At 57.1% G+C, this 21,062-nt stretch overlaps 2 protein-coding genes across 2 annotated transcripts; both read right to left on the reverse strand.

Annotated features, from left to right (window-relative positions):
- Positions 1 to 967: 967 nt before the first annotated feature.
- On the reverse strand, positions 968 to 6,912 carry MLKL (mixed lineage kinase domain like pseudokinase). The gene is made up of 11 exons (XM_064723321.1): positions 6,787 to 6,912; positions 5,145 to 5,698; positions 4,849 to 4,962; positions 4,573 to 4,747; positions 4,375 to 4,472; positions 4,115 to 4,250; positions 3,521 to 3,605; positions 2,993 to 3,141; positions 2,745 to 2,794; positions 2,137 to 2,277; positions 968 to 1,065 (listed from the first exon to the last, which is right to left on the reverse strand). Exons 2-11 carry the CDS (start codon positions 5,599 to 5,601, stop codon positions 1,013 to 1,015), a joined length of 1,458 nt encoding a protein of 485 aa, XP_064579391.1. The 5' UTR covers positions 5,602 to 5,698; positions 6,787 to 6,912; the 3' UTR covers positions 968 to 1,012.
- Positions 6,913 to 7,719: 807 nt separating this feature from the next.
- On the reverse strand, positions 7,720 to 19,649 carry FA2H (fatty acid 2-hydroxylase). The gene is made up of 7 exons (XM_064723231.1): positions 19,324 to 19,649; positions 13,358 to 13,453; positions 11,508 to 11,650; positions 11,304 to 11,410; positions 9,883 to 10,055; positions 9,143 to 9,395; positions 7,720 to 8,516 (listed from the first exon to the last, which is right to left on the reverse strand). Exons 1-7 carry the CDS (start codon positions 19,588 to 19,590, stop codon positions 8,437 to 8,439), a joined length of 1,119 nt encoding a protein of 372 aa, XP_064579301.1. The 5' UTR covers positions 19,591 to 19,649; the 3' UTR covers positions 7,720 to 8,436.
- Between the last annotated feature and the right edge of the window lie 1,413 nt (positions 19,650 to 21,062).

Consider the following 21,062-nt stretch of genomic DNA (forward strand, 5'->3'; position numbering starts at 1 on the left):
ACGAGACCTCTGACGGCAGAGGGGGCGGGGCAAAAGCAGGGGAGCGAGTTTTCATTGGCGGAGACGCCGCGTGGCGAAAAGAGCGGGAACACGAGTTCATTCAAACCGGGGGAGGTGGGCGGGGCCTCGCCACGGCGGCGGGGCGGGCCCGGGGTGGGCCCGAGGTGAGTTCGGCAGAACCGGGGAGAACCGGGGGGAACTGAGGACAACGGGGAAAACCAGCGAGAACCCCGAGGTGAGCCGAGCGGAACCGGAAAGGATTTGGGGGGAACCGGGAGGAGTCCAGGGTAGCCGGGCCCCCGCGCCTCCGTGGGCAGGGGCGGGGAGAATGGCGGGATGGGTCAGGTTGAAGGGAGCACGGTGAGTCCTGTGCTCCCAGCTTCCTGCTCAAGCAGGATTGCCCCAGAGCAGTTTCACAGCATTGCAGCCAGATGTTTCTGGAGTATTGCCAGTGAGGGAAACTCCGCACCTGCTCTGGGCAATGTTCCAGTGTATGATCACCCAACAGTAAAGAAATTATTCCTCATATCCGAGTGGAATTTCTCATGTATCATTTTCTGCCCCTTGGCTCTTGTCCTGTGGCTGGGCTCCACCCAGCAGAGCCCGGTCCATCCTCTGAAGCCTCTCTCCAAACAGGGACAGTGCTGATGGGGTCCCCTCTCAGTCGTCTCTTCTCCAGGCTGAACAGGCTCAATTCCCTCAGTCTTTCCTCGTAAAAGAAGCTGAGATCCATCCCTCGGTTGTTCCATCCCTCGGTTGTTCCATCCCTCTGCTCCCCCTTGGCTTCTTGGCAGCTTCTCTTCAAGTCATCTCTCTCCCCAGGCATGGCTCCTTGTGTTTGTGTCACACACACACACAAACAGGAGCCCCGTGTCTGTGTCACACACAAACAGGAGCCCCGTGTCTGTGTCACACACACACACAAACAGGAGCCATCAGTCTCTGTCAGGGGGAAGAGGGGCCAGTGGCACCCTGGGCTTGCTGCCCTGGTCACCCAGCCCCTTTCCCACAGTTAACTTCCTTGGTTTCTGCTTTTCTCCAGGTCGGCCAGCGAGTCCACAATCTCTGCAAAACACAAGCATGGCATTAACTAACATTTGTGGTGGGCTTGTTTGGGTTTTTTTAACAGATGAGAAGATGGCTTTCCCTCACTGATGAGGATCAGGACATGGAGTCAGCCTCTGCTGGGGCCAGCACAAAGGGCGAGCAGGGACAGCCTGAGCAGACAGCCCAGCCCAAGGACAAGTAGCTGTGTCTGTGGAAACACCCTTGTGAACAGCTGCAATAAACTGTCCTCCCAGCCCAGCACCACACAGTGGTAGGTGTTGGATTAGGGTCATATTAGGGTAATAAAGCCATCCTGTTTCCTCCATGTGACTTTGTCAACATCCCTAATGATATTTTGGTATTTTCTCTTCAGCCAGGGCTATTCCCTGTGCCAGGGAAGTGCTTGTGGGAAATGGAAGCACACAGATGGGACACTCAGTGGTTTCTTGGGCACATTTCCCACATCTCTTGTATGGATCTGGTCCTGTAGGATGGAGTGGATGAAACTGAAGGAAGTTTTCTCCCCTTAGACAGATGAACCAAGGGAAGGATATGAGCTCTGTGACTTCAAACACACCAGAAATATTCCTCTGTAATTTCCTGATGTTGCTGTTGTATCTCCTGCTGGAGACCAGTTACTTGTCTGATCAGACACAAACCAGCTTCAGAGACAGTGAAAACTTCCCTGCAATTGAGCAATGCCTAAGACTGAAATTTACAGCTAAAGCCCAAGGCAGGAAATGTTCCTGCAGTGTTGTGGCTGCTCCTCCAGCTTATGGGATCTGCAGGACCTGAGTAGGGATTAACTCCCAGACCTCTCTTCCTGCCCCTGCTTGTCTGATAGAAAAAGCTCCTTTTATGTGACACCACATGCACAAACAGCCTGGAGATTATTGTCGTGGCATGGGTAAATAATGTCAATGTGTGAGGTCTGGAACTGGGGGACTTGTTGGCATTAAAAGGAAGGTCAAGGCACGATCCCAAATCACAAAGCCAAGCAAATTCTTTGGGAAATGAGGGGCAAACAGCCTGCTGAAGCAGCTGATGAGGGATGCAAAGGCCTGTGCAGCAGGTGTATGGGACACTCACCCTCGGCAGAAGGGCGCTGGGAAGGGTCACAGGCCTGGCACTGCTCAATGATTTTCCTCAGATCTTCAGGACAATCTTCCCCAAGAGGATCCCAGTACTGGTGATTGCAGATTTTCTCCACGATCTCCCCAGGAGTGCAGCCTAGACAAGAAATGCCGACAGGAGCGTCAGGATGGAGCTCTGCTGCCACAGGAGGGTGCTGGGGAGGGAACCCAGCACACAGCCCTGCCAAGAGCCTGCCTGCAGCCTGTGCCAGGGAGAAGCCAGCAGGGAGGTGACCCAAACTCCATCTGCAATGAATCCCACTGCATTTGGCGTGCCACTGTTGGGCTTCACTAGAGCAAGATGTGTTTATGCTTAACTGCCCATGACCATCCAATAGAAACAAAAATTATTTGCATGTTTGTGGTTTAGGCAGGTTGCTTTACTACAATACTTTACTATATTGGAGTTTCAGGAGAAGGAGTTTCCTGTCAGGCACACCTGGCACTGCCCCTGGCACCTGGCAGGGATGCTCAGGGAAGGAGCAGGGGGCACCCAGTGACCCAGGAACCACACTGTGTCGTGAGGCTTTCATGCAGGGAACCAGATACTCCTTCCTGTCTCACCTTCAAATGGGATTTTGGAGGTTGCAATCTCTGCCAGAACGATCCCAAAGCTGGAAGGAGACAAGCAAGAGTCTCAGTATTCATTCCACCATGTATTCCTCCCTTCTGGTGGAGAGGGCTGCTGGGCTATGCCAACTGGAAGCATCTGCTGGTGTGTCTGATTAAACCTGGCCTCCTTCCATAGCTCAGCAGCCTCTCTGCCAGACAGCTGCCTGCTCACAGGCATCTCCTGGGAGGGACAGACACACCTGTATATTTCACAGGGACTCTTGTAAGGGTAGTTGATGTCTTTTAGGTTCTCTGGAGCGATGTAGGCCAGCATAGAGACTTGTTTCCAGTCCTTCTTGGCTTTCCTCTTGATGGATGATTCTGTTTCACACAGCTCAAATCCTGACAGCTGATTGAGAGGATGAGAGAGAGAAAAGGAGAAGTAGAAACCTGTGGTGCAGCTAGACTGCCCCAAGATGGAGAAAACAGAGAGAGATGCCCTGGGCAGCAAAGGCTGGTGAGCAGCTGTGTGTGCTGCCCCGCACGGGTCTCTTCCTGCAAGCAAAACCAGAGGTGAGGGCTTTAGGAACCCGGGCTGGATGCTTTAGGAACACTCACTTTGCTGATGGTAAGACCATGATAGGGAGGTTTAAGTGCCTAAAGTCATTGGGGAGATGCCACTACCCCATTTTATCCTGGACCATCACAATTCCCTTCAGTGTTGGTGCAGGGAGACATCCACAAAACCATTTAAAACTCCCAAAAGCATCTCCAGGCGTGGTGCTTACCTTCACACAGTAATCCCCAGCCACCAGGAACTTGCTGCTGCAGATGCAGCCGTGGAGTCGGGACTTCTCCCCTGTCTGGTGCAACCTGCAGATGGAAGGGACAAAGGACAGCACGTCATGATGATGATGATGATGAAGGACTGACCCATCCCCACCTTGGTGCTCTCTCCTGCTGTGGAGGGAAGGACTGACATGCAGAGAAGACAGCAGCTCTCTGCCTGTCTTGCTGGATCAACCCTGAGCTGCTGTGGGCACAGTACAAACCTTGTGGATGGGCAGGACCTGTAAGGAGAGCTGCCATGCTGCAGGGCACTTCCAAATCTGCCCTGGGGATCTGGGAAAGGGGATTTCCCCCTTCCAGGCCTTTGCAGGCTTGAAGCCAGAGGTGGGGGACAGTGCCCAGGGTAGATGGGAGCTGCTGCATCCAAATCCACCACCTACCCCTACAGCAGCCTCCCATGCCAGGGTCCCAAGGTGGTGTCACTGGGAATCAGTGTCTAACAGGAAACCACAGCTTACTCTGAGGTACCAGGGAGCTGCCCTCAGCTTTTGGGTGATCAGGTGAAGTTACTCACTGGTTACACGGGTGCTCACCTGTAAAGGCCTCTGGCAGCCCCCAGGGCCATCCGAATGCGGATGTCCCAGGAAAGGTTCTGCTGCTTGTTCAGCACGTCCCGCAGCGTCCCGTGCTTGCAGTACTCCATGACGATGGAGAAGCAGGGGCTCCCATCTGCAAGGCAAAACCATCCTGCCTTGTGCCACCTCCTGGGAGGGGACCACAGCAAGGCACGTGCCACCAGCCAGCACTGGGCATGGCAGGGAGGAAAAGGGTGACATGAGTGTGACACCCCTACCGTTCTCCTCAATGCAGATCCCGTACATGCGAAGGATGTTTGGAGACTCAAACTTCTTCAGGGTCTGAATCTCCTTCTCAAAGATGTCTCTCACCTTGCTGTGGAGATGGACAGCGTGGTGAGGTCCCTGGAACAAGGCATGGCACAGACTGTGCCACCCTCCTGGGGCCACACTCGTTCCCAGCCAGGACAACTCACACTGGGTCAGTGGTCAGCGGCCTCTTGAAGGTTTTGATGGCAACAGGGTACTTGAGGTACTCGCCCTCGTAGAGGTCGTAGCTCTCTGTGTCCTGCAGGTGCCTGTGGAAGGTGAGCTGGTCCCGCTTGATCTCAGTGATATCTTCTCTTTTGCCAACGTTCACCTTCTTCAAGCCTGCTCCCACCATGTGCCAGAAGGGAACAAGGGACACGTTAGGCAGGGCTTGGGGGGAAAGGACACAGTGCACAGGGTGAGGTGGTGTGACACCGACTTACGCTCCATCTCACGAATGACTTTGTTCAGCTCGCTTTTCATCCAGTCCATTTTGCTCTCCATACACTCCCTGTCGATGTAGATCTCCTCAAGAGCATCTTTGGGCTCCTCAGTACCTAGGGAGAGAAACAAGCAGAGGTTGGGCCGCTGGATGAACAAGCATGATTGTGTGGTTTGTTTCTTTCATGGTTTAAATGTCCCTTGGGCTCTTCATGGCCATCAGGTCAGAGCTTGGTAACAGCTGGAGAGAGGGGCAACCACCAGTCACAGGTTAGGAGGGTTTGCTAAATGCACTCACTTGCAATCACCTGGTCCAAGAAAGCTCTGTCATCCCTCAGGTCCTCAGCATCCTGCCTGCGACACGTCTTTGACTGGAAGGCTTCCAGGAAAGCCTGTTTCTGCTCTGCCTGCAGCAGGAGGGAGAGCCCCTGGGCAATGTCCTCCAGGCTTTCGTTCACCCAGACAAACTCCTCGCCAGTGCTTCGGGCTCGCAGGAACTTCTGGATCCAGCTGGTCTGGCTGTATTTCATCACCAGTTTCTGGGCTTCCTCCAGTGCCTGGAGCAGCTTTTTCATCAGTTCCTCTTCGTGGTGGGAGATGTGCTGTCGTGGCTGAGCCCTGAGGATCCTCACGGGCTCCAGCAGGATCTGGATGCGCTCCACGAGGCGCTGGCACTGGTGCTTGCAGCACTTCACCTGCTCGAACTGGGCATGGATGGCCTGGGCCACAGAGAACACCCTCTCCACGATGTCCATGCTTGCAGCAAAGGGCTCGGCCACGGGGGATGGCAGTGGCTGGTGCAGGGAAGCCTCAGGTGCTGCTCAGAGATGCTGCTCTTCCTCACCTTCCACCCTAGGGAACAACACCCTGACATGGCACACATCCTCCCACAGCCCCTCATCTCCTGCTGCTTTGCTTTCCCTGCTTTGCCTCCCACTGCAGAGCCTGTGCAGGCTGGAGCAGGCACACACAGAGACATCAGTAACAGCAGCAGTGGCACATCTTTCTCTGCAGTAGCAAGAGATGTTTTGGCTTTATTTAGGTACATTAATTTAATGTACAATTAATTAAATGTAATTGTCGCAGACATCTTTTATGGAAAATCCTTTCCTTAGGATTTTTCCTCCTGAGAAGCTGAGAGGCCTCAGGAACAAAATGTAAATGGTGATTATCTGCTGCTGTGGAATGCAACAGGTGCATCTGTGATTGGTCTCATAGTGTTGTTTTTAATTAATGGCCAATCACAGCTGGCTCGGACTCTGTCCGAGACACAAGCCTTTGTTACCATTCTTTCTGATTCTATTCTTAGCTAGCCTTCTGATGAAACCTTTTCTTCTATTCTTTTAGTATAGTTTAATGTAATATATATTATAATATAATAAATCAAGCCTTCTGAAACATGGGGTCAGATCCTCGTCTCTTCCCCAATCCAAGAACCCCTGTGAACACCATCACATTTAATTAATTAATTAATTAATTAAATGTCTGAACTAAATCCCAGAGAGCTTCCACCCAGAGGAGCAGGGACACCAGTGACCCAAGGAGCATCCCCTGGGCAGCATTCCTGGCTCCAGCCCTGCATCACCCTGGGTTCCTGCCCACAGAACCCATATCTTTGGCTGTAAAGATCTGTTTTCATTTCTACCCAATGTCTCTCTCTGTGGTCACCCATCTAATAAAGGTTTGTACATCTTCACAGCCCCAGCTTCTCCCCATTTTCTCCCCATAGCTCTGTTCTGCCCACCTAAGATTTTAAATCAAGCTCTTTCTGTACGCTCAGCATCCCCTCAAGGAAGGTGCCTGCTCTCCAGCCCACATGCAGGTAGCAAGGACAGAAAACCACTCCTGTTGAAATGAAATTAGCAGCAGCCCCTCTGACCCAGCCAACGCTAAGAGAGGGGTGCCAGGTTCTCCTGGCTGGAAAGGAGATGGAAACGCACCCAGAATCCAGCGGCAGCCGCTCTCCCGTGCTCTTCAGGCTCTCTCCAGCAGGCCCCAAGGCAGGATCTCCTCTGCTCGCCAGGAGAAGGGAAGGTCGGTGACCTGCCCGTGCCTCCTGACCTCGCAGGCTGGAGGGGCACGGCGGGCCGAGCGCGGCTTTAAAGGGTGTCACAGCGGAAGGGACATTGTGCAAGGCACCTTCCCACGCCAGCACAGCTCCCGCTTCCCAGAAAGCTGCCCGGGGTATTCCCGAGGGCTGAACGCCCTTGTGATGGGTTTTGCCTGGTGGAAGAAGGAATTGCCCACAGGAAGTGCAGTGGGAAAAAGGGGATGGGGAAGTTATTCATGCCTCTGTTGATGCTTCTGCTATTTTGAGCATCACAACCTGTTCTGCTGAGCTGGCAGCTGTGGGAAGGTTTGCCCAGGGCACTGGAACACCCACAGCAAGGGCTCCGTGCCCTGTTGAACCTCCTACATGTGCAGTGAGACCCTCCAGACCCTGCTCCTCTCGCCATCCCCGAGCCCCAGGAGCACCAAAGGAGCTGGGCTGTGGGCACCAGGGCTGGAAGCAGGGCTTGACCTCTGCTGGGACTGCAGGAAGTTTTGCAGATGGCTTCGTCAGAGGGCCGAGCTAATTTTGGGAAGCTCTGGGATTCACGTGACGCTATTGCCCAACTTCAGAGAAGTGAGTGGCAGCTTCTGCTTACCCAGAGCCCCAACGTCACACAGTTCTGCTGAGAATATCCCCTGCAAATCTCCTACCTCACTGAGGGGAGCCAGGAATGGTGGCTCCAAGGCCATCAGCACCTGGAAAGGGACACACGAAGGGTGGCAGAACAAAATTGTGAGCAGCCCTGGGGGATACATTTCCCAGACCCTTTTTAGAAAGTTTTATTTTTCAAAATATACAGTTTATTTACAATTGTAGTGTCTACAGTTTTACATATAAATTTATTTCAAACCTTTAAATATCTGCAGTAAACATTAGGGAAAAAAATAATAAAAAATAAAATCACAGGATCAGCAAAAAAGGCATCTCATAGTAATTCTTTTCATCGGAGTTTGAGTTTCAAGTAGCCAATGTCTGTGAAAACCATGAACTTGATAAATCTGGCAGAGAGATAGGGTTAGAAAAAGGCACAATCCAGAGCTGTGGGACCTGCCCCAAAAGGGCTGCAGGCCAAGAAAACCCTGTGCTGAGATGGGCTGGGAGAAGGACCTAGGGCAGGGAATCCCCTCGGCATGAGTTAGGCAATAGAGGCAACTGCAGCGTGCTGGGTGCCCTGGGGAGAGGGCAGCCCAGGAGAGACAGAGAGACAGAGCTCTGGCAAGGTGCCAGGGCAGGGGAGGGAGGGTGGCATCAGGCACTTCATCTTCCAGGCAGCAGATCTGCCCGTGCATCCATAGCCTGGAGCGGGAGGGCAGCGAGGTAGGGCAGGGGTGCACCAGGGAACCCCACAGCCTCTTCCTCCCCTTTCCTCACCATCCTCAGCCCCCCGTCCCCCTGCCAGTGCCACAGCTGGACCACAGCACTCCACAGGGATGCTCCACTTGGAGTCACTGCTGTGGCACAGCCCCCAGGCAGGGGACAGGGCAGGGACACCAGTGCAGGGGCACAGAGCCAGCAGCTGAGCTCTGGGCTGGGGCTGTCAGTCCTCTTTCTTGAAGGTCTCCTCAGGGATGAGTGTCCGGAAAGGATAATCCCAGAAGCGTGTGCTGATGCCAAAACCTGTGGGCAGGGAGGAGAGAGTTCAGCCCACGGCACCACCATCGAGGTGTTGCAAGGGCTCTGTGTTAACTGGTGAGGGAGGAGTGCCCATGTTTTGGGGAGGGAGGAAGGCAAAGTGAAGACGAAGAGGAAGAGCAGAGCAGGAGCTGGCTGGGCCATGCCAACAAGCCCCATGGATGATAGCTTATCTGGATGGGGCGTTTTCTCCTAGGAAACCGGGCAAAGGGCAGGTTGAGCAAGCACTGGGCTAGGGAAAGTGTGGGGCGGATCTGGAGAAGCCCAGGGCCTCACCCTCCACCTGTCAACACCTCCCAGCAGGAAGAGATGCTGCCCTGGGCAGGGATAGGCACCCACATCCAGCACCATGAGGGTTTGGCATTCCAGGCAGCACTGATGCCCACCAGTGGGACAGGTGCTGTCTTCACCCCTGCTCTGGCTCCCCATCCTCACCCTGAGAGCCAGGAAATATTCTCCACGGGCTACAGCACCTCACTGTACAGCACAGTGCTTGGCTTTCCTCATTCCAAATCCCAAATATTTTGGAGCAATCAGCTTCACCCATGCAGCTAGGCTGGATCTTCGACATCCCCTTCCCCTGCCAGCGTGCACAGGGAGCGCGGCACTACCTGATTTTTGGTGTTCAAAGTGGTGCTTGACGTGGTAAGCCTTGAGGCCGTACAGGTAGGTGCCCTTTTTGGGGGAGCCATAGTGGAGGTAATAGTGCATCATGTCGTAGATGACGTAGCCGCAGAGGCCCCCGACGAAGATGCAGAGCCCCAGCACCTCGGGCAGCAGCAGCCGCAGCACGCCGTAGAAGAAGCCGATCACCAGCGAGGCCGGCACGGGAGGGAACACCAGGCGGGAGCTGTCGAAGGGAGACTGGAAGCAGAGAGGGATGGTGGGACAGGCAGCTCCCAGCTCAGCCTTCCTCCCTCTGCACATCCCTGCCAAACATCAGCGAAACCCATCTGGGAGAAGCCAACAGCAAAATCCCTCCCCAGGCTGTACCTGGTGGTGGGAGCAGCCCCCCATGCGTGCCAAGGTGCCCAGGCAGGGGGTGGCTTGATCTGGTAGGTGGCCAAGCTCCACATTTCCTCCAGCAAAGCTAGAGAGAGCCTATGGCTCTTTTGGTTTTCCCTCTTGCCCAACCACACATCTTGAAAAATTAACTCCAGCTCCTCCAGAGCTGTTTTACAGCCCTTGCTGGTATTGGGCAAGTGCCTCGCTTGGGATGCCACCAGTCACACTGAGCAGGCAGCAACAGGCCCTGTGTGGGCAAAGGGCACACAGTGACAGCTGTGGCGGGGCAAAGGCCACCATTCCCACGGGCCAGGCGGTGCCAGCGGGGGCGGGAGCTGCGACTCACCTTGTGGTGCTGCCCATGCAGCAGGAAATGCAACGTGATCAGATAGTAATTGCTAGCGGGTGGCTTCATGTGGAACACAAAGCGGTGGATGAGGTACTCTAGCAGGGACCACAGGACCATTCCCAGGAGGAAGATGAAGGGGAAGTAGTATTTGTGGACGGGGATGGAGTACTCTACACAACAAGACATGCAGCGGTCAGCAGGGCAGGTGCAGGTGCTTTTATCCATCACCATCCTCCCACTGGCATCAGGGTGATGCTCAGCTCTCCTTCCCTCCCACCACTCATCCACCTCCTGCCCTGAGCTCCTCTAGGGAGCTAACTGCCCAAGCTCTGCTCTAAACCACATTTTCCATTGATTCCTACTAATTTACAGAATCAGCCAGCCTCTTGCTGCCTCAGGAATACTGAGGGGAGCTCCCTGCATTCCAGATTCCAACGTGGGCTTGGATGTGCACTCTAGGGACTGCGTCACCATTACACAGCTGCTTCACCCACCAAGAACAAGGCAGGAGGGGCCTAAGTTGCACAGGCAGCACTCGTGACAGTAAAACAGTGCTGTTGGTGTTGGTGGTTATTTTTTGGGGGGAAAAAGAAAAGACTTGTTGGGCACTTTCCCCCGCAGAACATTTTTCAGCCACCTCCTTCTTTCAGGGCTGGCTGCCAGCCCTGTGTCCTTCCTAGCAAAATTTGGATTGCCCCAAAACCCACTTATTTTTAGGGAAAAAAAATCCCCACAAAACTTGGCAGCAAGGTGCTGGATGCCACAAGGAGCAGGGAGTGCCTGTGCAGCCGGCGCTCCCCACCCCACAGCCGGGCACAGCTGGCACTGGGTGGCACCTTGCAAAAAAAATAGGGAGCCCAGCAAAAAAAGGAAAAAAAAAAAAAGACAACAAAGAAGACAGCTTGCCCTGGGCACGGTTGTTGTTGCCGGGGGAGCAGGGAGCAGACAGTGGGAGATTCAGGGGCAGGCGCTCGGGGCGAACAAGCCGCGCTCTGTGCGGAGCCGGCGGCGCTCAGAGCCGGGTTTGTTCCCCGGCATTCAGCCCGGCCGGGTGGGCGGCGGCGGCATCGGAACCGCCCCGGCACCCGCAGCGCTGTGGGCACCGAGGGAGCGAGGCAGGAGGGAGCAGGCTGCAGCCCAGGGGGCTCTGTGCCTCTGCTGATCCCTGGGGGACCAAACCCTGTGGGGAGAGGAAGGGGATGGAGGTGGGCAAGCACAGGGGGCTTCATGCAGGGGACACGCTGGTGGCCACAAGAGAAAGGTGCTGAGCTGCTGCTCTTGCATGTGGCTTTGGTGAGCACGTACAGAATGAGGGGTGAGGAAGGGATGCAGGTGTTCACCCACCCATTCCTGCCCCATGGCCCACAGCGGGGTCAGCAATGGAAGCCCAAAAGCTTTGCTGCTGCTGCTGCTCGTACCTGTGGTGAAGGAGGAGAAGAGCCTGGTGTTGCCCTGAGCAAGGGAGGTGTAGCTGACCCAGCTGAGATAGAGCACCACGGGCGTCCACACCATGAACACCACGTACCTATGGGGCAGGAAGAGCTGTCAGAGGGTGTCTGGCAGGCTGGTGAGCCATCTCCCTCCCAGGGCAGGCACCAGCCAGGGCACAGTGCAGAGCTCACCATGCTGTCTTGGAGAGGAACTCCAGGAAATCCGAGTGGAAGAGGCGGATGGGCCGATCCACGGGCTGGTGCACCCACTCGTCGTACTTCTCCCCCAGGTAGCCCACCTGCCACAGCAGGGGCTTCTGCCAGTCCACCAGGTCCTGGGGGAGCACACAGGGGTTGTGGTGCTGGGGAGCCCACAAACCATCCCAGTACCAGGCACAAAGCTGAGATGCTGCTGCTGCTGCAGGATTCTGGGCTGCAAACCCCTCCCATGCCCCAAGAGCAGCTGTCTCTGGTTCCAAGGTGCCCTGAGCTCCCCACAAGCACCAGCACGGGGCAGACAAGGGGCCAAACACACCAAACACACATCAGCCCAGGGCTTAGCTCACCCCCGTGCCACCAGGTACCTGCCAGGGGATCAAGGTGAAGGTGGCTGTACCCAGACCTGGCTCAGCATCAGGCCCTGATAACTGAGGCTCTTTGCTGCCAAGATTAGATAGTGAGCAGTGATATGGCCCAGCAGAACACCTCTGGTGCCACATGGATCCCATCCCCATGGCACTGCCCCAGTCAAGGACGTTTCTCCTTGTGCAAAGTACACATGGGGCGGCCACAGCTGTTTGGGCAGCCCAGTGAGGAGCAAACTGGGAAGGGATGGGGAGCAGGGACACAGGATGGGAACACAGACTCCAGCAGTGCTGCTGAGCACGGCTGAACTCAGGTGCAGGAGTAAAAAGGGACCTGTGTGGGTACACATGTTGGCATGGCATGAAAATGGGGAGGCACAACAGGCAGCACCACCTCTGCCACTGCTCAGCATCCCTGGACACATCTTCTGCTGGCCTGGCCAGATAAGGTGGATTCTTGGTCCCACCCCTGTGCCAGGACCGAAACCACACTTGCCTGGCCAAGCCCTGGGCCTGCAGCTCTCCTTGGGCTGCTTGTGCCACACAGCACTGGCACAGCCATGTGGCACCTGGGGCTGTGCTGCCAGTGGTGGGGATGGCTCCGTTCAGGGCATCCCAGGGCAAGGATCCAGGGTGGCTGTGGGCACTTTGGGGGCTCTGCTGCAGGCAGGGATGAACACAGTCACACAGGAGGGGAAACAACCCCAGCTGGTGCATGGGATGGGAGCAGAGCCATTCTCCACTGGGGGGAAAGTTAAAGCAAAAAGGTCACTTGGAAATGGACATTCTCTTTTAAAGGTGCTCAGTGATAAAATATTAATTTGGGGGGTGAAAGATGTTCTCCTGCTCTAAAAAAACTCCAACTTTCTACAAGATAAAAGCATGCTCACCAACCAGCTGGGACCATGCAAGATGTGGTGACCAGATGGTGCTGTGGAGGGCAGGGGCAGCCAAAGGCACCTTGGGGACAAGTCCCCACTCTTGTGGCATGCTTGGGAAGCAGCTGGCAGGGCAGGAAGCACCCTGCACACACAGGGATCACCCTGCCCAGCCTGGGGAATCCCTTCCTGCTCATTACGAGTGCTCAGGCAAGGGGAAAAAAAAAGAAAATAAATAAAGTAATAAAATAAATTAAGCAAGCAAGAAATAAAAGCAAGCAAGGTGTGGCTTGGCAACACTTCCCTGTGGAAGGGCACAGCTGCTGTCAGAGAAAGGCATCTCTCCCATGCTGCTGCAATGGGAGCCTCCCAGCGGGGCCACGCCTGTGCAATAAAGCATGAGCAATGCCATCCCCAGCAGGAGAAAGGGCACAAGTGGCTGGGTCAGCTTGGCTCCCTCACGCCATCCCTCCCATGTGACAGCCCAGCAGAAACCCAGCCCTCACGCAGGGAAGGGGAGACCTGGTGTTTCCCAGGGGCACTCTGGCAAACAGTGTAGGAGAGACTCCAGAGCTCTTACCCTCTCCACAGGCACTGTTCTGTAGCAGAGATCTGTCTGCTCTGGAGCCTGGGCCGCTGCAGACACCTCCTTCTCATCCACTGTCTCAGAGAGGCTCTGGAAAGAGAGGGGAAACTCTGTGGTGAAGCACCAGCGGTGGATTCAGCTGGGATGGTGATGGTTGTAGCACTCAGGGGTATGGCCAGAGCGAGCTCCTGCCTGCTAAACAAATATGGGGAAAAATCTGGTGAATTTAAGTCAGTGAGTTCCTGCAGAGCAGGTTTCCTGAGGGAAGCAGCTGCTAGTGAGCTGCCCTGCCCTTCAGACTGAGCATTGTGGGCTCGGGGCTCTTTGGAAACCTCCTCTTGAGCCCAGTGTTTGGAATGCCCTGCCCATGGACAGGACAGCACGGCAGAGTGGCAATGCAGAAACTCTGGGCCCTGGGACAGCATTTTCCACTGCAAATGGGCAGTGCCATGGCAGAGGTCACCTTGGCACTGCCAGTAAAGCCTGGGGCATTGCTGGGTTACTGCTCCCTCCTCCCACCCCACTGATCTCCAAAAAAGCCCAGCTTTGCTTTTTGGTCCCTCAGAAAGCTGGGCTGGCAGGCCTGGGGAGCGTGGTACAGCTGGTGCCACCACCCTTCTGTGGGCACAAGGGAAAACACACAGAAAGAGTGACCTTGTCCAGGGAAAAAGGCAAAGTGTCCTTCACAGGGTGACACTGGGCTGGCTGCCCTTGCCATGGGATATGAGGTGGGGTTTGGGCTGGCTGCCCTTGCCATGGGCTGTGGGATATGGGGGGGGTTTGGGCTGGCTGCCTTGGCCATGGGCTGTGGGATATGAGGGGGGTTTGGGCTGGCTGCCCTTGCCATGGGCTGTGGGATATGAGGGGGTACACTGGAGGGCACACTGAGGCACAGGGGATGCGGTGGTGGCAGGATGCAGACCCAGCTGCAGTCCCGCTGGCAGGGCAGGCTGAGGAACAGGAGGAACCTGCCTCGGCTGATGCTGGGAAGCAAACACGGTGCCAGCTGCCAGCGCAGCCTCCCTGCTGCAGCCGCGCCAGCCCCGGCGCCGGCCGTGGGGGCTCGCTGAGCCTGGGCCGTGCCCGTGCACACCCCGGGCCGGCCGTGCCCCCCGGCAGCAGCGCCGGCTGCCCTGCAGGACGTGCCGAGCATGCCTTTGTCCCGCTCTGCCGGCCCGGGTTACCCATTAACCCGGGCAGGGCACGGCGGGGCCGCAGCTCAGCCCTGCCCGATGCGGCTTCAGCTGTCCCGCTTCCAGACTGGGAGGATTTTCCCCCAGCTCCTCAGTGGATGCTCTCCCCACCGCTCTGACAGGGATGCACTGCCTCCCTATAGAGGGGAATACTGCCCTGGCAGCTGCAGGAGGGCCTGGGATGCAGGAAAACTGGTGTCACCTTGCCAGGATGTCAGGACTTAACTGGGGACACCGAGGCAGGGCTCAGGCACTGTTTACCCACGGCAGGCACTCCTTGCAAGATGTGCTCCCACCCCATTTCTAGGGCTAGCCGGATTAAAAGCCTCATTCTGCCGGTACAGGAACTGCATTACCCAGCTCTGAGGCAACTCCTTGCCTGGGGCAGGGGGCATGGGAGGACAGGGGATATTTCCAAACAGTATTTCCAGGCTGGAATCCCACTGGCATCAATTTTACTGCAGGCAGACCACCAATATGAGATGATGCTATATACCACCACACCTCTCTGTGAGGATTCCCACTGCTATTTTCCATGCTGCACACTCTGTCCTTCAGCCAGACATTCCAAAACCCTAGGTCAGATGGGATGTCTTAAAATCCAGCAAAGCATGGTGGATTTATGGTTTTGCCTCTGCCCTGCAGGTGCTTTGGAAGAAAATTTGACTTTAAGAGAGTGAAATGGCTTATCCGTGCCCTGAGAAACGGGCTGGGGCTCTCCACCTTCAGCTTGCACCACAGCCCAGGCAGCAGGAGGAAGGATGCTTAGGAAAGCTGGGGTGACGCAATGCCCGGCACCTCTCCTCCCTTTTCCGAAATGTTCACACACCTCCAGTTCCCCTGCCCATGGATGCCTGAGCACCGTGTCATGCCTGGAGGCTTCCTGGTCCTCCCAGGTCAGGGAGATGGACTGGGGGCTCACATCCCACCTCACCACCAGCACCTGGGCTGGTTACCATCAGTGACATGCCACTGCCCTGTGGGCTATGGCAGCTCCCTGTCAGCACCTGAATCATCTCCTACCCCTCCTCTTCCTCAGCTGGGGAGCAGGAGGAAGGCTCTCCTCTTGCTCACCCTGGAGCTGGCACTGAAAGGACTGGAGCTGTGTCGCAACCAGGACACAAACCACGCTGGCATGTCCCAGCTGGCTCCCCAAAGGGTGGCCTGTTCCTGCCTGCCCCAGGCACGCAGGGGCCCTGCTGAGATCCAGCCCCGTGGCACCTGAACCACTGCTGGGGCTTCTGCCCGTTCTGCTCCAAGCAGGTGGGCTGGGAGGAGGCCGAAGGGCTGTGCTGAGCTGGGCTCTGCTGTCACCTGTGGGTGGTGAGGATGCACCTGAGCTGTCCCCAGGCAAACAGGTCCTGCCAGGGAAGATGAACAAGGGACCTGATGTAAGGAAGGGAAAGTTAACGCCCACAAGGCACCGCAGCTGTGAGTGAGCAGCAGTCCTGGTGAGTGCTGCTGGTACACACAGGGCCAAACACCCAGGGCATGGCACGATCCAGTGACTGGGTGACCCAGCATCCACCTGAGAGCGTCTGGCTGCCCTGCGTGGGTCACACAGGGCGCTCTGCACTGGTCCTGCACCAGCTGGAGAGCACGGGCTGTGCCAGCCCAGTGCTGCCCTGCATCAGGGCTTGGGGCATTAAAAGAACAAAATCCAGCTGTGATGTGGGCTACAGACAGAAGGGGTGGCCCAGCACAGGGTTCAGTGTTCTTGGGACACAGGCAGAGAAGCTGGAAAGCCCCCCCTGGCTTAGACAGGGCAATGCTGCCTGCAGACAGCTGTTCTGCCAAAAGCCTGGACCCAGGGGGATTTTCCACCCGTTTTCCCAGTGAGTCAAACCCCAGAGGAGTCCTACCATACCCTGCATTGCTCCACAGCCTCCAGCACCTTCACTGAGCTCCTCAGAAGCTGTTTGCTGGTGTCCACATGGGACAAGCTCTGTGGGCAGTGCAGGTACAGCACTGTAGCATGAGGACACCCCCGGAGGTGCAGAGGGCACCGAGCAAGGTGGGGGCACCATCCCACAGCACCACCCCAGCAGCACTGGGGTCTGTGTTCTCTGGCTGTGTCCTGGCCCAATAAACACTGGGTGCAGCAGGACTATTAAAAGGAGGTGAATTGAACTGCTAATCATAGCAGCAATATAAAAAGTGACTTCTTGTTACATCAGCCCCAAAGAGGTGCCCCAGGTGTCCCGCCCACATCCCAACGTGCTCGGGCTGGGATGCAAAGCCAGGGTAGGTGCAAGACAAGGTGCAGCAATACAGGCAAGAGGAAGAGAAGGATAGTAAACCTGAGAAGGATGGAAGATTTACTGTGAGTCACAGCCACGTCACGCACCCCAAAGAGGCTGTGATGAAAGTCCCTCATTGCTCAAACTGGAAGGGTAATTAGATGATCCAGCTCCCTTCTAGCGAGGCTGTTAAAATCCACTGTCTAGTTTAGGTAATTATTGGTATTTACTTTGATCTCCCCTATATGTCCTGCTTGCATAGATAAAAGATTTAGGGATTAATTTGTCCTTAGCCAAAAGGATTTGGGTGATGCAGAAAAGTGACCTGTGGCCAAAGGAGAGAGCCACAGGAAGGGGCATGGAGAGGCCAGATCCAGTGGAATGAAGGCTGGATCTTGTCTTCTTTATCTCTCCTGCATTAACACATTTTCCCCCCTTTACAAAATCCTGGAAATTCCTGTGGGAAGCAGGGGAGGATGCTGGATGCCTGTGGGACCAGAGCATTCTGAATCCCTCAGCATGGGGATGATGCAGCCCTGGCACATCCAACGGGCAAGGAGAGGCACTGGCAAAGCTGTGGAGATCTGGAATCAAACTGGGGTAATGTAACACTTCCTCCAAAGAGCTCTTTGGGCTACACCTGCCCCAAAGCACCCAAAGCACGAACCCAAGCACCACCAAGGTCACCACCTCTCCCCAGAGAGGATTTTTGGGGGGTGGGGAGTAGGGCAGGGCAGCTCACACCTCAGCGCATGCTGGATGCAGCCTCACATGCAGCAGGCAGCTCTAATCCCTGCCCTGCGTGTTCCAGGCTGGGATGGTTTATCTGGCACCAGGCAGTGTCAGATCTCCCTGCAGCCTGCGTTATCACGCCATGTATTTGCATTGGGATGGTGGCAGCTCCCCTCGGCACGGGAACCCGTTTGTCCGGTACCTTCCTACCCCAGCCCGCTGGGCTCGTCACGCCTGCGAGGAGGCGGCGGCTCGGCGAGTGTCCCAACAGAGGAGGTGCCACGGCCGGGACCGTGCGGGGAAAGGGCAGGCGTTGCACCGGGGCTGAAACAAAGCCCCGTCTGTGGCGCTGGGGCCGGGGCTGGCCCTGGGCAGGACAGCAGCGAGAGCAAACAAGCAGCCAGAGGGACCGGCCGGTCACCGACCCCGCTGGGATGCCGAGAGAGGAACTGCGAGCTGGAGAAGGGGGCTGGGCTGGCTCTGCTGCTCAGCATCCTGCCCACGGCCGCTGGTGAGGGCTGGAAACTGCGCAGGAGTGCCCAGGGCCACCCGGAGGCTGCGGAACTTCCCTTCCACCTGGGCAGCGCGGGACTGGCACGGCGGGGACAGAGCTGTGTCCCGTGCCCCACACCCGGCAGGGAGGGACGTGGCTGGGCTCCTCTCTCAGCAGTGCCTGCTCACCACTGGACACCCCTGTGCCCAGCACCGTGGTCCCCGGTTGAGTGCTGACAGGGCCAGGAAGGGTGTCCTGTCCCAGTGCCCGCTTCGTGCCAAAACTGACACTGAGCTCCATCTCCTGCATCCCTCCAAACTCCCCAACACCTCCATGCCACATTGGCACCCCAGATCCACCCATCAGCCCGGCTTCCTAGCATGGCAGGGAGGGAGGTGGCCGTGGAGGGGGACCCTGCAGGTACCCAGCTCTGTGCACTTGGCACCCTCAGGGTCCCCTGCACCTCAGAGCCAGAGAACTCCTGGGAGCCAGGAGGCACACGGCACCTTGGCACCCTGCACACCTCAGGCACCACCCATGCAGACCCCAGGAGCCTCAAACATCCTCTGTCCCCTTCACCCCTCATGCCCTGTAGACCCCAGATCCTACAGAGCCTGATCCTATGGGTCCTGTCCTGCTCACACCCAACACACACCAAGTCCCATACAGCTCAGACTGAGATCTCGGTGCACTAAACACCTTATGCGCTGCATGCACCCCAGAAACTTCCTACCTTGTACACCTCAAAGCCTATCCAGCCTCTGTATGTCCTGAACAGCTTGGGCGCTGAGAAGCCTGGACCTGGAGTGCCCTACAGACCCTGTATGACTCAGAGCCTGCAGAGTTTGGATCCAGGGTGCCCTACAGACCCTGCACATCTCAGACTCCATGCACTCTGGACTTGAGATGCTCTATAACCCCAGCAGTGCCCAGATCCCAGAGAGCACAGACCTGGAGCACCTATCAAAACTCAATCCGGGACCTAGGGCACCCCATAATCTCTGTACATCCCAGTCCCGGGGACGTGGAGTGCCCTATAGAAACGCTGGTTTTGCCGGCCCTGGGAGATTTTTGCCTTAGAGAGACCCTGCACATCCTGGATCGGGACATTCGCTGTACAGACCCTGCACATCCTGGAGCAGCACCTGGGACACCCTACAGCCTCTCCATTTGCCAGTTTCGGGACCTGGGGCACCCCACAGCCCTTGTTCACCTGTACCCAGCACCAGAGGCACCTCGCAGAGGCTGCATGTCCCCCCGGCTCCCCTATAGCCGTGTCCCGGCTCGGCCCCGCGGCGGTACCTGCTCGTCGCCGGGCTCTATGTCCCCCACGTAGTACTGCTCCAGCCAGCGGCGGGCGTTCTCCGAGTGCCGGTGCGGCGGCCCGTCCAGCGCGGCGCTCACGTCGGTGCCGGCTCGGCGGCGCAGCAGCTGCTCCCCGCCCGGGTGCAGCCGCACGAAGCCGCTCAGGTCGTACAGGCGGCGGCGGCAGGAGACCAGGCAGGCGCCCTGCGCGCAGCGCGCCCGCACCTCGGCGGCGCTGAAGGAGCGCGGCCCCGCCGTGGCCATGGCCCCGCCGCCGCTCCCCGTCCCGCTCCGCTCCCGTCCGAGTCCCCGTCCCGTCCTGTCCCGCCGCCGCGCTCTGCCCGCACCTGCTCATCTGCATACATGCATATGCAGCCAGGCCACGCCCCGCGCCGCGCCCCGCCGCAGCCCATTGGGCAGCCAGGGACGGGTGGGGCACGGTTGGGGTGCGGAGGCTCCGCCCCAGCGCAGGTACCCTGGAAAGTGGGAATGGGGCATCCCTGGAGAGGCAGAGCGGGGCACAGGGGGCACAGGGCACCCTCAGGGGGACGGGGAAATGGGGCGGCCCCAGGAGAGGGGAGAGTGCCCCCCCTCGGGCCCAGGGGTACGGCCAGGGTGGGGAATGGGGGGTCTGGGCAACCCTGGGTGGGTTATGGGGGACACTGGGGTACCCGGGGTGGAACTGGAGTATGGGCATCCCTGGGGCAGGGATGAGGCTGTGAGGGCATGCTGGGGGTATAGGGCACCCCTGGGAGAATCACCCTGTCCAAGTTACCAATGCCCCTCCAAGGCCCTCGGTGGCCAAGGCAGGGGACACCCAGTCCTGGCTCAGAGTGCCCAAGGAAAGCAGGGTCACCCAGAGGGGTCACCCAGAGGCCAACTCACCCCATTGTCACTTGCTGCCAGGCATCACATCCCCTTCCCAGCTGTTCAAAGATACATTTCAGTATTTAATTAAATTTGCAATTCGCCATGGGGGCAGGAGGCAGCATCAAATACCCCGAAGAATCACAGCCAAATAATTACTAAAGAATGACAGGAAAGGAGTTTCCCATGCATTTTTGGGGGGAAGGTTTCCCTCTGAAGCGAGGGGGGCCACTTTGGGATGACACCCTTGACCACAGGGACTGGCCACGTGCCAGCAAATTTGTGTAGCTGGCCACACCGGGCTGCAACCAGTGATTAAGGTGGGGTTTGCCATCCCAGGAATGGGGAGCCCCCCCAGCCCCACCTGTAAGGGTGGGTCAGCCATCACACACCTCAGCCCCCCGGCCTTGGGGTGCTGTGGGGCACAGGCCAGGCCCTCACTGAGGCCTTTAATCAAGGTGGATGCAAAACCTGCTGTGGCAGTCAGCATCAGCTCCACCTTCCCACCCGGCTCCTGGCACAGCCCTGCCTCCTGCTTGGGGGAAAAGTCCTGTTTTGGTGGCAGGTTGATTTTGCACCCTGATAGGAGCACAAGGGTTAAGGGTGGGCATGCTCCTGGCTGGGGCTGCTGCAGCACCTGGGGTGCACTGGGAGCCCCTTGGGGTGGAGGACAAAAACAATTCCTGGGGGTTGGGAGGGCCAGAGTAGTCCTGAGAGGTTGCTGGGAGACCCCAAACGAGGCGCTGGAATGGGACACTCTCCCAGTTCCCTCAATGGCCAAGGTGGTCCTGGTTGTGGCAGGTGAGCTCAATCTGGTACAGCTCTCTGGGCATTAGGGTGGCTTCTGGATGGACACTGAAGATTTTTTG

Source organism: Zonotrichia leucophrys, chromosome 11, assembly GCF_028769735.1.
Source record: "Zonotrichia leucophrys gambelii isolate GWCS_2022_RI chromosome 11, RI_Zleu_2.0, whole genome shotgun sequence".
Taxonomy (NCBI): domain Eukaryota; kingdom Metazoa; phylum Chordata; class Aves; order Passeriformes; family Passerellidae; genus Zonotrichia; species Zonotrichia leucophrys.

What these genes read in the sequence shown, in the direction of transcription:
- MLKL (XM_064723321.1), bottom strand. Translation starts at nt 5,601, where the DNA reads ATGGACATCGTGGAGAGGGTGTTCTCTGTGGCCCAGGCCATCCATGCC. An exon ending in AGTCCCTGTGAAATATACAG is followed by an intron (nt 2,795 to 2,992) that starts GTGTGTCTGTCC and finishes GTCTCCTTCCAG; the next exon opens with CTTTGGGATCGTTCTGGCAG. An exon ending in CTCCAAAATCCCATTTGAAG is followed by an intron (nt 2,278 to 2,744) that starts GTGAGACAGGAA and finishes TTTCTTGTCTAG; the next exon opens with GCTGCACTCCTGGGGAGATC.
- FA2H (XM_064723231.1), bottom strand. Translation starts at nt 19,590, where the DNA reads ATGGCCACGGCGGGGCCGCGCTCCTTCAGCGCCGCCGAGGTGCGGGCG. An exon ending in GAACAGTGCCTGTGGAGAGG is followed by an intron (nt 11,651 to 13,357) that starts GTAAGAGCTCTG and finishes GTGCTCCCCCAG; the next exon opens with GACCTGGTGGACTGGCAGAA. An exon ending in TGCATGGGCAGCACCACAAG is followed by an intron (nt 9,396 to 9,882) that starts GTGAGTCGCAGC and finishes CTCTGCTTCCAG; the next exon opens with TCTCCCTTCGACAGCTCCCG.